Below are 11,929 nucleotides of genomic sequence, written 5' to 3'. Positions count from 1 at the left end.
TACATCAAGTCTCTTCCTAGCCTGCTCAAGTTTCTTGGGAATATATCCAATGTACTTCCTACTCCAGGCATGCAATTTACCAAGCACACTATTCAAATTGTTGGCCACATCCTTCAGATCCTGAACATACGTACCTTCATTCCAGGAAGCTTTAATCTGATCCTCAAAGACCATACCCTCCCTTTCCCAGTAGGCTTCATACTTCAATTGTTTAATTACTTTACCCGAACGAGGAAAACCCATCAATTGAATGGGCAGAGGACAATGATCTGACCTTGAACTAATAATATGAGAAATCTTGCACTCTGGGAATAAGAAAGACCATTGGGGGCAAGCCACCGCACGATCCAGTCTCACCTTGACATTTTTGTTGCCGTCTTGCTTGTTATTATATGTCCAAGGAACACCATGAAAGCCCAAATCAAAAAGATTACAGTCAGAAAGAACCTTCCTGAAGTTGGCCATCAGCGATGCGGACCTCTTATGACGAGAAAAATGTTCATTCTGCCACATCGCATGGGAGAGGAAGCAGTCGGCAACGGCTGGAGCAGAGGGTGGAGGTGCCGTCGACACGCACGGGAGAGGAAGCAGAGAAGGGGATCTCGTTTGTTGTCCGTGTTTTATGTGATGCGCGTTGGGTGAATCCATCAGCCGCACTTGTCCACCCCATGTCCGCTAGGCGGACAGACGACCTAAAATGACAAAAAACGAACAAAATCCGTATCCGTTTGGATCGCCCCATTGAAGTTGCTCTAAACACCCAACACGCCGTGGCATTTCAATCTTGTTTCTTGGACGTTTTTACATATTTCTACCTCACAAAACCGTTCTAAGATAAGCTTTTATTGCCCACTTCGTTGAAGGCGTTGCGTCTGTATCCGCGGGGCCACAACCCGTTCCACTGTCCTCTACAGAATCCGGGGGGTACGCCGGTGCGCTCCAAAGAGAGAGTAGGGGAATGTACAAGATTCGCGTGTACCACAGGGCCACCAGCTGCTCATACGTAGGCCTGCTTGAATAGCATACAATTCGTATGGTACTTGCCATTATGCTTGGGCCCGGCGCGGAGAAAATTCCGCGGCGCCGGTGGGACGGGACAATGGCATGGCATGTACGCGGTACGCGCGATGCTGCCTGCTGATATGAATGCAGATGCATTATATGCGTGTACTTCGGCTCATCAATCCGCATGATTTGTGTCACGCCGGATGGTTACTCAGGGGGTTTCTTCAAATCGTCTTGGGATACAATCAAGGCCAATCTGTTTGAGGCGCTGAACCAACTCTATCACATGGACAGTCGGGGCTTGCATCGCATAAACACTGCTATCTTAGTCCTTATACCCAAGAAGCAAGGGGCTGACTTGCTCAAAGACTTCCGACCAATCTCGCTATTGCACAGTCTCATCAAGATCTTCACCACGATTCTTGCTACCAAATTAGCTCCTAAACTAGACAACCTGGTTGACCATTGTCAAAGTGCTTTCATAAAAAAACGGAGCATACAGGAGAATTTCCTGTACATATAAAGCACGATCAAAAAGTTACACAAAGCGAAGCAGCCTACAATCCTGCTAAAGTTGGATATCGCGAAGGCCTTCGACTCCCTTTCCTGGCCCTACATCCTGGACATGCTCGAGGCGCGAGGCTTTGGCACGCGTCGGCGCAAGAGGATTGCCATGTTGCTCCGGACATCCACGTCACGGGTGATTATGAATGGGCAGCTCACTGACGCCATACAGCACCGACAAGGGCTAAGGCAGGGTGATTCGCTTTCCCCGTTCCTGTTCATCTTGGCCATGGATCCGCTACAAAGGATGCCGAGCCTCGTGACAGCGCGTGGCCTACTCACCAAGCTACCTGGTCGATCTCCTTTAATGTGTTGCTCCTTCTATGCGGACGATGTCGCCATGTTCATGAACCCCAATGTAAAAGATGCCCAAATGGTCCACCTGCTTCTCCATTGCATCGGCCAAGTCTCAGGTCTCAAAGTAAATGCGGATAAGAGCATGGCTTTGCCAATTAGATGTGCAATAATCAACTTAGCACTTGTCCTGGCACCCCTTCGCATCCCATGCAAGTCTTTCCTGGTAACCTATCTGGGAATGCCACTCTCCCTAAGAAATCTAACAAAGGCAGATTTTGACCCGTTCCTGACCAAATTTGGAAACAAAACTGCTACATGGAAGGGCGGGCTGATGGACAAGAGCGGACGCCTCATCCTTCTCAAATCTGGACTTACCGCATTGGCCATATACATGATGACGGTGCACAAGCTGCCTGCTTGGGTCCTAAAGCGTCTCATACAATTATGTCGCTGCTGGTTGTGGAGTGGAGAGGGCACGTGTAGCGGCGGCAAATGCAGAGTGGGACGGGCTCAAATTTGCCGTCCCAAAAACCTTGGCGGTCTACGGGTTTTGGACCTACGGAAATTTGGTACGGCGCTCCGACTTAGATGGTTGTGGATGGCATGGCAGGACCCGCCCCGCCCTTGGGCACGGTCTCCACTACCGTGCGACGAAAAAGAACGCATGTTGTTTGCCATGGCAACGGAGCTCAAACTCGGCGACGGGTGGAAGGCCCGCTTCTGGCAAGATCGTTGGTTACACGGGCAGTGCCCAAAAATCCTAGCACCGGCCCTATTTGCAGTATCGGCAAGGAAAAACCGAACGGTGCATGACGCACTCACAGAGCAGACATGGCTGAGCGATCTTGCTCATGGGCTGACCGAAGATATGCTACAGGAGCTATCTAACCTGGCGGAAAAATTGGACGAGGTGGTGCTACTGCCTAACCAGCCAGATGAGATTGCATGGAGGTTCACCTCAAACCGCGAATATTCCGCCAGGTCCGCCTATCTGCTTCAATTCAAAGGCTCGGTGACACCTGAGGGGCACAATCTCATTTGGAAAGGATGGCCCCCGGGTAAATGCCGCTTTTTTCTATGGACAGCCATGCTGGGCAAAATCTTAACCGCGGATGCGCTGCTGCGTCGAGGATGGGAGAACAACTATTTCTGCCTTCTCTGCGAAAGGAATCTTGAAACCCCAACACACTTGCTACTGGAATGTCCCTGGTCGAGATATGCCTGGGAGAAGATCGCTCAACTCGCATACGCACCGGCGCTACTGCCGGCATCATGGGATGGTTTGGTCTCCATCAAAGCATGGCTAATAGCATGTCATGGCAGGGCACGAGAAGACAGGAAGAAAGGGACCTTGTCCATCATACAACTTATGGCATGGAAGATATGGCGCGAAAGGAATAGACGTATTTTTCAGCAAGAATAATTGGGCAGGGAGCGCTTCATCGAGAAAGCAAGAGAGGAGATACGGCTTTGGAACATGGCAGGAGCAGGCATTCCTTTTGACCCGGGCTGATTTCTTTCTTCCTGTTAACCCCGGTTAATCACGGTTTCTTTCTTCTTTGCTTTTGCTTTCGGCTTTTGGTCGAGCTTGCTCGCCGTCTACTCACCTTGTGTACGCTTGTAGCTCGATCGTTTCCTCTCACTAATCAATGAATTTGGTAGACGTTGCTACCAACATTCAAAAATCCGCATGATTTGTTGCGCGCCTAATCATCCCACCATAAGAGCAGAGCATGATTTGGTGCCCCAAACTCGTCTCATACGCATGGGCCGGCACGCCCGTCACGTCGGACCTGATAGCTCGATCCCACCGTAAATTGCATCAAAATCAACCTTAAGACCTGTCGGATCCATTTGATATCTCTTTCCTTCGTCCTCCTTCACGCCGTTCGTCTCGCAGCTGCGCCGCCGCACACGCTCCGCAACCGTTTCTAGCCTCTGTGCTGCCAGCTCCGGCAGAGTAGTCCTCTCTCCCGTCCTCGTCGCCGGCCCAGACGCCACCCCGGTACGCGCCCGACAACTCTCTGGCTCCGTCTTGCGCTTGATGTGCTCGACGCGTTGTTCGATCGGATATTTTGTGATTTTATTGAGGAAAACAATGGATTCCAATGCTTCGTCGCACGAGCAGTATGGACCGACGGAGCTTGATCAAATGATTCAAGATGAGTTCTTCAAAGTGGACATGATCAAGCTCATGAGCATGCAAGAGAAAATGGACCGGCAAGTGGAGCATATTCTCAACTTCAAGTGCTCAATCAAAAGGAGAAGAGTGATCAACCGAGATAGGGTGTCTGGAGCAAAGCTATTGCACAAGGACTACTTTGCTCTCAATCCTACTTTCCGGATGATCCGTGGTTTCATCGCCGTTTTCGCATGCGGAAACCATTGTTTTTGCGCATTATGGAGGGAGTGGAGACAGACGACGACTACTTCAAGCTCACAAGAGATTGCTGCGGACAACTCTTTTTCTCTGCCAAGCAGAAATGCATGACTGCTCTGAGGATGCTTGCACTTGATACTACTACAGACGCCGTTGGTGAGATGGGCCAGGATGCGGGAGAGCACGTGCTTGAAGATTACTGTCAAGTTTGCCCATGCCGTGGTGGAGGTTTGGACCTGAGTATCTCAGAGAACCGAATGCGCAGGACACGAAGAAGTTGTTGGCTATTGAAGAGGCAAGGGGGTTTCTAGGAATGCTCGGATTAATTGATTACATGCATTGGCAATGAAAGAACTGCCCTAAAGGTTTGCGGGAAATGTATTAAGGTCACACCAGAGAGGACATCATCATACTAGAAGCGGCGACACCACATGACTTATTGATTTGGCATGCTTTCTTTGAAATGTCGGGTTCTCACAACGACATCAATGTGCTTCAACGATCTTGGGTGTTCAGGAGACTTTGCAATGAGGAATCACTGCGGTGCAACTACATCGTCAATGACCGAGACAACAAAATGGGATACTATCTTGCCGATAATATCTATCCTCAGTAGGCGGTGTTTGTGAAGACCAACTCCAAACCGCATGGCAATAAACAGAGCCACTTTACAACAATGCATGAAGCGGCTAGGAAGGATGTGCAGAGGGCACTTGGTGTGCTTCAAGCTTGTTGAGGAATTGTGCGGAGCGCTGCAATGATGTGAAAATCAGAAACTTTCTGGTAACTGATGACATATTGTGTATTTGTGTTATTTTGCACGATATGATTGTCGAGAACGAGGGTGATGGAGTAGCCCAAACAAAATGATTTTGAAGCACCTGAAGAACAAGTTGAAATCCTGGAAAATTAAGATGCGGCTCAACTCATGAACTTTCTGCACACGCATCAGAATCTTCGAGATCATCATGTGGACACACAACTATTCAATAATTTTACGGAGCACATGACATTATCTATGCTTTGTACCAACATTTTTTATTTATGTCACACTGTCATTTATGATCGAGGTGCATGGATTTGCATGAATTTAAGATATGTGAATGCCAGGAGAAAAATATGAGGACGCGTCCGCGGACGGTATATGGGTCGGGTTTATCGAGTCCGGAGGTAGATGCTCCAACTACTGCTACAGCAACCAGCAATGGCCCGGCGCGGAGAAAATGCCGCGGCCGGTGGGACGCGACAATGGCATGCATGTACGCAGTACGCGCGATGCTGCCTGCTGTCACGCCGGCTATGTGTATCCAGGCAGCCTAGCCTATGATATGAATGCAGATGCATTATGCGTGTACTTTGGCTCCCCAATCCGCATGATTTGCTGCGCGCCTAAAATGCCTAATCACCCACCATAACTACTGCTACAGTGAGGATGAGAGAGACTACTCTCATAACAGGTCGAGAGATGGAGTTTTGTGGTCTCGAGGCAGAAGCGGAGCCTAGACTCTGGACTCCGAACTCGGTGAAGCCGGCCATGGGAGCCCCGAGAAGCGAGCGAGAGCATCTTTGTCGTGTGGGGAATGGGGATGGCGGAACAAACATGCCCCCGTACGCTCGCCTCCAAACGCAAGCCTACCATACCAATTACTTTTTTTTTTTCGAGGGTACGCCAAAGGCGTACCTTAGCTTTATAGAAGGAAGAAAAATATGTACAAGAGTTATAACAATGAGCTAGTTGATGGTCACAAGCCGACCCCAACCAAACCTCCACTCCACTCCTAAATACTACTCTACTACTCGGGTATCGGTCTTCCTCCAGATGCTCCTGCCGTAGCCCAAGTCCTCAAGTCATCGAAGATCAAGTCCACCGTCTCCCATTCATTTTTGATATGGTTTGATCCGAACACTCTTGCGTTCCTCTGTTTCCAGAGTGTCCAGCAAATGAGCATCACGAATGTGTCAAATCTTTTCCGAGTTTGCTTTTGTATGCGCTTTCTAGCTTCCGTCCACCATTGCACCAAATGGGATCCATATGTTGGGCAAAGCTCCACTCTCAATCCCATCCTCGACATGCACAGGTACCACACTTGCCTCGAGAACACACATTGCAGCAAGATGTGGTCGACTGTGTCTTCCTCTTGATCACAAAAGTAGCATTTAGACGTTTGGTCTTGCAAACCGTGTCTAGCCCTTCTGTCCGACGTCCACAGTCGATATTGCACTGCCAGCCACATGAAGATTTTACATGCCAGTGGCGCCCAACATTTCCAGATTGCTCCGAAAGAGTGAAATCTTGGGCTACGCAGCAGCAGCAACGAGGCCGCCGGTAGTAGGAATGCAACCCCCCCCTTCCCTGATGATGAACTGGACCGAGCGAGGAGCCAGGCCCAGTGGCTGCATGGAAGACTGTGGCAGCAGAAGAAGGCCAGGGCGGCTACTGTGCGCATGTGAGCCCTTGCGGTACAAAGCCCCACGCCTTTGGTGCTGCGTCACATGTGTCTCAGTTTCTTTTTCAGCAGTTTTTTTTCTGGAGGAGCTCCAGCTTTTTCACCCCTACTACCCAGTAGACATTCTTTGTTCACAAAGGCTCTCTCATGGCTGCTGAGCGCACATTTCCAGCAGGGCCGTGGCAGCAGGCTTGGGCCGCTATCCGGCCCGATAAGCATAGAGCCTTCATAAGAATAGTGCGATGATGACGTTGGGAAAGGCGAGGCCCGTTTCAAAAGGTACTATGCAGGGTTGGGGATCATCACATTGGGGGGAAGGCGACGTGCTATACGGCCCAGGAAACAAAGAGCCCCACGTGCGTTAAACAACAACAGGCGCGCAAAACCAAACCACAAAGCCCGCCAGAAACACAACTATACAGCCTCAGACTCCCGCCACAGTTAGTTTTCACACCGCTCCACCGTTTTCCTACTGGCCACTGGATAGTGGCTGACCTCTACCTAGCGCCTGCACAAATGAGCCCTGCCCTCGGACTGTTTGATCACATGGCCCAGACAGAACCTGGCTTCTTCCTTGCACCCCTTCCTCCAGGCGCCGCGAAACCGAGGCGCCCTTCGTGCGCTCCAAGAGATCCCTGCAGAGGACGCTTGTAACGCAAGTTTCAATTTGTTCGATGGCGATGGATGCAAGTGCAGAAATGGATTACCGGAGGGCGTTGGCGATCCTAGGGTTCTGCGGATCAAGCTCCGATGCCTTGACAAACGCGGCGTAAGCGCTGGCGTAGTCCTAACACAAGCGCAGATTAGATGCCATGTTGATGAGCCAAGAAAGAACAAGGGTGAATCAAATCAGGCCGGCACCCAATAGTTAGTTGAGCGGATCGGCCGACCGATGGGTGGGTATTGGATGGCTGAATCTGAACCTCTGAAGCACACAAGGGAAGCGCAAACAGCAGTGCGATGATCACCTGCAGGAAACGGAAGGCCTCTCCTTGGCGGTAGTAGCCTTTCCCCCAGTCAGGCCATAACCTGATGCAGGCCTGGGCGTCCGAAAGCGCCTCGTCGCCGACACCAAGGCGCAGCCAGCAGAGACTCTTGTTTGCATATATGGAGGCGTCTATGTCGTTTGGATCATCGAACTTCAGTGCCTAAATGTGAAAAAAAAAATTGTTACCATGTTGTACATACTATCATGTTGAACATGTGCATACAAAATCAACAGCAAAAAAAGAAATTACCATGTTGTACATAAGTATAGCCGTGTCGTAGTCCTTGATTTCGTAGGCCTTGTTCCCTTCTAGTTTTAGTTCAGCTTTCCTCTTACAAGAATCCTTTCTCACCTATAAACCGAGAAAGTAGTTTTACGGCAACCAATTACCAGATAACCATGGAGTGTTGTGTTGATACGAGCAAAGCCAATTAGTACTCACTCCTTCCCAAAATTCTTGTCTTAGATTTTTCTAGATACGGATGTATCTAATACTAAAATGTGACTTATACATCCGTATTTAGACAAATGTAAGACAAGAATTTTGGGACAGAGGGAGTACTAAATTAGCTACATTTCAAGTGCATGGAAACTGATTAAAACAAGACCCTCCGCAAGGGTTGATGAGCTGGTAAATAGTGCTAGTATCTACTGGTAACTAACATCAATAAGACGTACCCGCTCCTTGTAAGCAGCAGAATTCACATAACTCATGATGCCAGCAACACTCCAGCCAGACATGTTTGGAGGGCATCGAGTCACAGGAAACAGAAGTTGAACTAGTTTTTTTCCACCTTGGACCGCGGCGATTTCTATCGGCAACCTACCAAGCTGTTACAGAGTACAGAAACCATGAGTTTTCTGGGGAACATTCTTGTTCAGGCATAAGGATAAAACTCAGTATGCTCACTTCGTCAGGAATGTTCGGATCTGCTCCAGCCTTCAACAAGCACTTGACAAATCCGATGTTGCCACGGCGGCTGCATGCTAACAACAGAGGGGTCGCTCCGCTGAATCCACCGGCGTGAACATTAGCCCCACCCTATAGTTAACATTTCCAGAACAGTCTCAGTTTAGAACAAGGGAATTCGATAGGCGCAATGCATGCGGAAATTCTATGGAACTCCAGCAATCCAAGCATTGCAAGTGCCACTTACAAAAAACCGTTACCGCGACATCGCAAACAACTGGTAGTATGATTTGTGCAATCAACACGAACTTAGAGATCAATTAGCAGAAGATAATGCAATGTAGCACCTCAATGAGCAGCTTCATGCATTCCACGGAGCCACCAAGAAGCGACGAGACCAAGGGCGTGAAGACACGGCTGGCGAACTTGTTGGGCTGCAAAATCGCAAGCTGGTCAGCCATGAACAAAATGCACGCACCATAGGAACGGCCGCACATACATCGGCGCCGTGGCGCAGCAGGACGCGGATGACTTGCGGGCACCCCCGCATGGCGGCGACGTGGAGCGCCGTGCCCCGGGGGTTCGCCGCGCCCACGTCGGCGCCCTTGCACAGGAGCAGCATCGCCAGGTCGCGATCCCCTGCATCACGGAGGGCGCGCCAGTATGTCAGTCGCGCACGCGCACCGGTGCCCGCTCGGCACGGCATGGCCATGGCCACGGCGGCGCTGCCTCTCTCGACGCGAGCAAGCAACAGGAGCGCGGAGCAGAGTGAGGTGGCGTCGGCCGGCGAGGACCGTGCGTGCGTACGTACCGTTGTAGGCGGCCCAGTGGAGGGGGGTCTCGCCGTCGACGTCCGGGGCGCGCGGGCTGGCGCCGCGCTCCAGGAGCCAGGCGGCCGTGGCGGTGTGGCCGAAGGTGGCCGCCAGGAGCAGCGGCGTCTCGCGCTCGTCGGAGAGGGCGTCGACGGGGATGCCGAGGTCCTGGACGAGGTAGCGGCAGACGTCGGTCCTGCCGTTGGTCGCGGCCAGGTGCAGCGCCCTGCCGCACGTCGACCAGACGCCGGCGGTGGCGTCCGCGCCAGTGGCGCTGGGCGCCGGCGGCAGCAGCTCCAGCGCCATCCCTGGACGTCCCAATATCAGATGGATTGTTAGTCGATTTATTACAGTAGTAATAATACAAGCTTCGTTGAAGGCGTTTCGGGGCGTACTGGCGAGGAGGTCGAGGTTGCCGTCGATGGCGGCATCGAGGAGCAGCCGCCGCCGTTCGTCGTCTTTCCCCGCGTCAACGGCCACATCGACGCCTGTATCTCTCACACCAAGTATACACCAAGTAAAAAAAAGCAAAGAAACGGATGGTGAATGAATCCAACGCAGGCGGCGAGAGACAAACCTGACGACGACGGCGGAGGCTGCGCCGACGAGGACGGCGAGCACGCCGGCGTGGGCACGTCCATGGTCGAATGAGACAGGCTTGAGTGGGCCGTGTGACGTGTTCGCTCTGACTAGTGTGCTTGGACGGAGAGCTAGAGGAGACGAGCAAGGCGGTCGCTGTCTCGGAGCTGCGCCGGGCGGTGGTGTCCAGCACAAGGCGCAAGCGACGAGACACAAGACTCCCTCTCCCAGGTCCAAACTGCACTCATTTCGTTGTTGGTGTCTCTCTCGTACCACGTGGCAAACGCGCAGTGTCTGCTGTGGATAAACATCGTGTACGAGCAAGCCCGCCATTCTAAGGCACCATACGGCCAACAATAACAAGACGAGATTTGCCTGCTCCGCACGCGTGCACTCGTTTGTGCTCCCGTGTACATGACTTGATTTGATTGAAACAAAATAAGACTCGGTCCTACCTTTTTAAAATAAGGAGGAAGGGGAGAATGATTAGATTAGAAAGGAAAAAGAAAAAAAGACAGCCGTAGGATGAAGTGGGAGCACGGATAGGAGCATGAGGAGGGAGCAGGCAAGCCGGATCCAACAAACACATCCTCGCAACATCTACAACCTGAGACTTCCCATAATAACCGTTCCAAACGCCAGGACACCACCCAACTAGCCATTTTTCTTGAAAACTTTCTACTATCTATTCCTCCAACATCGCGACGGTATAAAGAACACAAAAGACGATAAAAATTATATTCGTAAACCATTTAATGATGCCTACAAACACTAGAGTTAGCCGAATACATGCCACCTTCATCGTTCCTTCTTCACCGAAGCGAGGAAGGTGTCGGCGCGGACAAAGAGCCACACAAACGACCAGGCCGGCGACTGCAGGCGCGCGGCGGTGCGCCACGGCCGGCAGACGACGCGGAGGCTGACGTGGTCGGCGTAGGAGGGAAGGCGGGAGAGCACGAGGTCCGGCGGGAGCTCCGACCATGGCGCCCTGCTGCCGGCTGGTGGAGCATCGCCTATACGAGGAGCGCCTGATCGACAGAGCGGAGGTCATCATCCTCTCAAGCGAAGAGGAAGACAACGGAGGAGGCAACAACGGTGAAGCGGAGGCAACAGTGGCGACGACTTCAACGTTGAAGAATAGCGAAGGATCTTCCTGGACTCCGGCGACGACGGCACAGGGCTAGATGCTATGGGCGGTGGGATATCTATGGTGTACTGGTTGGCCCTCGTAAAGTCCGGTTAGTAAGGTTTAACTTTGTGTTTAAACTAGATTGTATTTCAGTGGATGTAAATGTAAATTATCCGTCGAATTTGGTTTTAGACTAGACTATGTTCCGGTGGAAGTTTGTTCAAAATCGAATCTTTGTTCATCATTTTTATATTTTCTTTTTACTCCATTATTTTATGTTTAGGGGATCAGCTAGGTCTACCATCGTTCGTGTGCACCAACCGAATCACCGAGCACGCCGTCGTCTTCTGCTATGCCGCTGGTACCAGACTCTGCCTACAACGCGACAGCGTCATGGACGAGGCCGGCATGCTCGCGGGGCTTCAAAAAGGCTCTTTGTGTATTGAAAATCTCTTGCCATTATATTGTAATCCTATAATTATGAAATAGAAGGACATAAACGTAACAAGCCTGAAATGAATCTGTTGGTATGTTGACAGGATGCTTCTTATCCATAAGTGATAGGAACTCAGAGAAAACCCATTCAAAAGTCTCTCCTGCTTCATGACGCATGAAAACACCTCCAAGCATGATACTTTGAAAATGGTTGTTGACACCAACAAACAGACCAAAAGGCATGACACATACATTTGTTCAGTAAGTTGTATCAAACGTGATAACATCTCCAAAGTATTTATATTCATATCGACTACGACCATTCATCCAGTGTAATGTTTCAATTCTACTTTGTAATTCAACCTGATCTCGGTAGAAAAAAA

At 50.8% G+C, this 11,929-nt stretch overlaps 1 protein-coding gene across 1 annotated transcript; it reads right to left on the bottom strand.

Annotated features, from left to right (window-relative positions):
- Positions 1 to 7,074: 7,074 nt before the first annotated feature.
- LOC123057884 (poly [ADP-ribose] polymerase tankyrase-1) lies at positions 7,075 to 10,195 on the bottom strand. Its single transcript, XM_044480758.1, has 11 exons — positions 9,981 to 10,195; positions 9,799 to 9,891; positions 9,403 to 9,711; positions 9,091 to 9,230; positions 8,939 to 9,025; positions 8,592 to 8,723; positions 8,360 to 8,512; positions 7,932 to 8,033; positions 7,662 to 7,841; positions 7,401 to 7,480; positions 7,075 to 7,328 (listed from the first exon to the last, which is right to left on the bottom strand). Exons 1-11 carry the CDS (start codon positions 10,042 to 10,044, stop codon positions 7,163 to 7,165), a joined length of 1,506 nt encoding a protein of 501 aa, XP_044336693.1. The 5' UTR covers positions 10,045 to 10,195; the 3' UTR covers positions 7,075 to 7,162.
- Positions 10,196 to 11,929: the final 1,734 nt, after the last annotated feature.

Source organism: Triticum aestivum, chromosome 3A, assembly GCF_018294505.1.
Source record: "Triticum aestivum cultivar Chinese Spring chromosome 3A, IWGSC CS RefSeq v2.1, whole genome shotgun sequence".
Taxonomy (NCBI): domain Eukaryota; kingdom Viridiplantae; phylum Streptophyta; class Magnoliopsida; order Poales; family Poaceae; genus Triticum; species Triticum aestivum.
Note: the sequence above shows the minus strand (reverse complement) of the source record. Positions and strands in the feature narration are given on the sequence as shown.

What these genes read in the sequence shown, in the direction of transcription:
- LOC123057884 (XM_044480758.1), bottom strand. Translation starts at nt 10,044, where the DNA reads ATGGACGTGCCCACGCCGGCGTGCTCGCCGTCCTCGTCGGCGCAGCCT. An exon ending in GCCTCCGCCGTCGTCGTCAG is followed by an intron (nt 9,892 to 9,980) that starts GTTTGTCTCTCG and finishes TGAGAGATACAG; the next exon opens with GCGTCGATGTGGCCGTTGAC. An exon ending in CTGCTGCTTACAAGGAGCGG is followed by an intron (nt 8,034 to 8,359) that starts GTACGTCTTATT and finishes CTCGGTTTATAG; the next exon opens with GTGAGAAAGGATTCTTGTAA.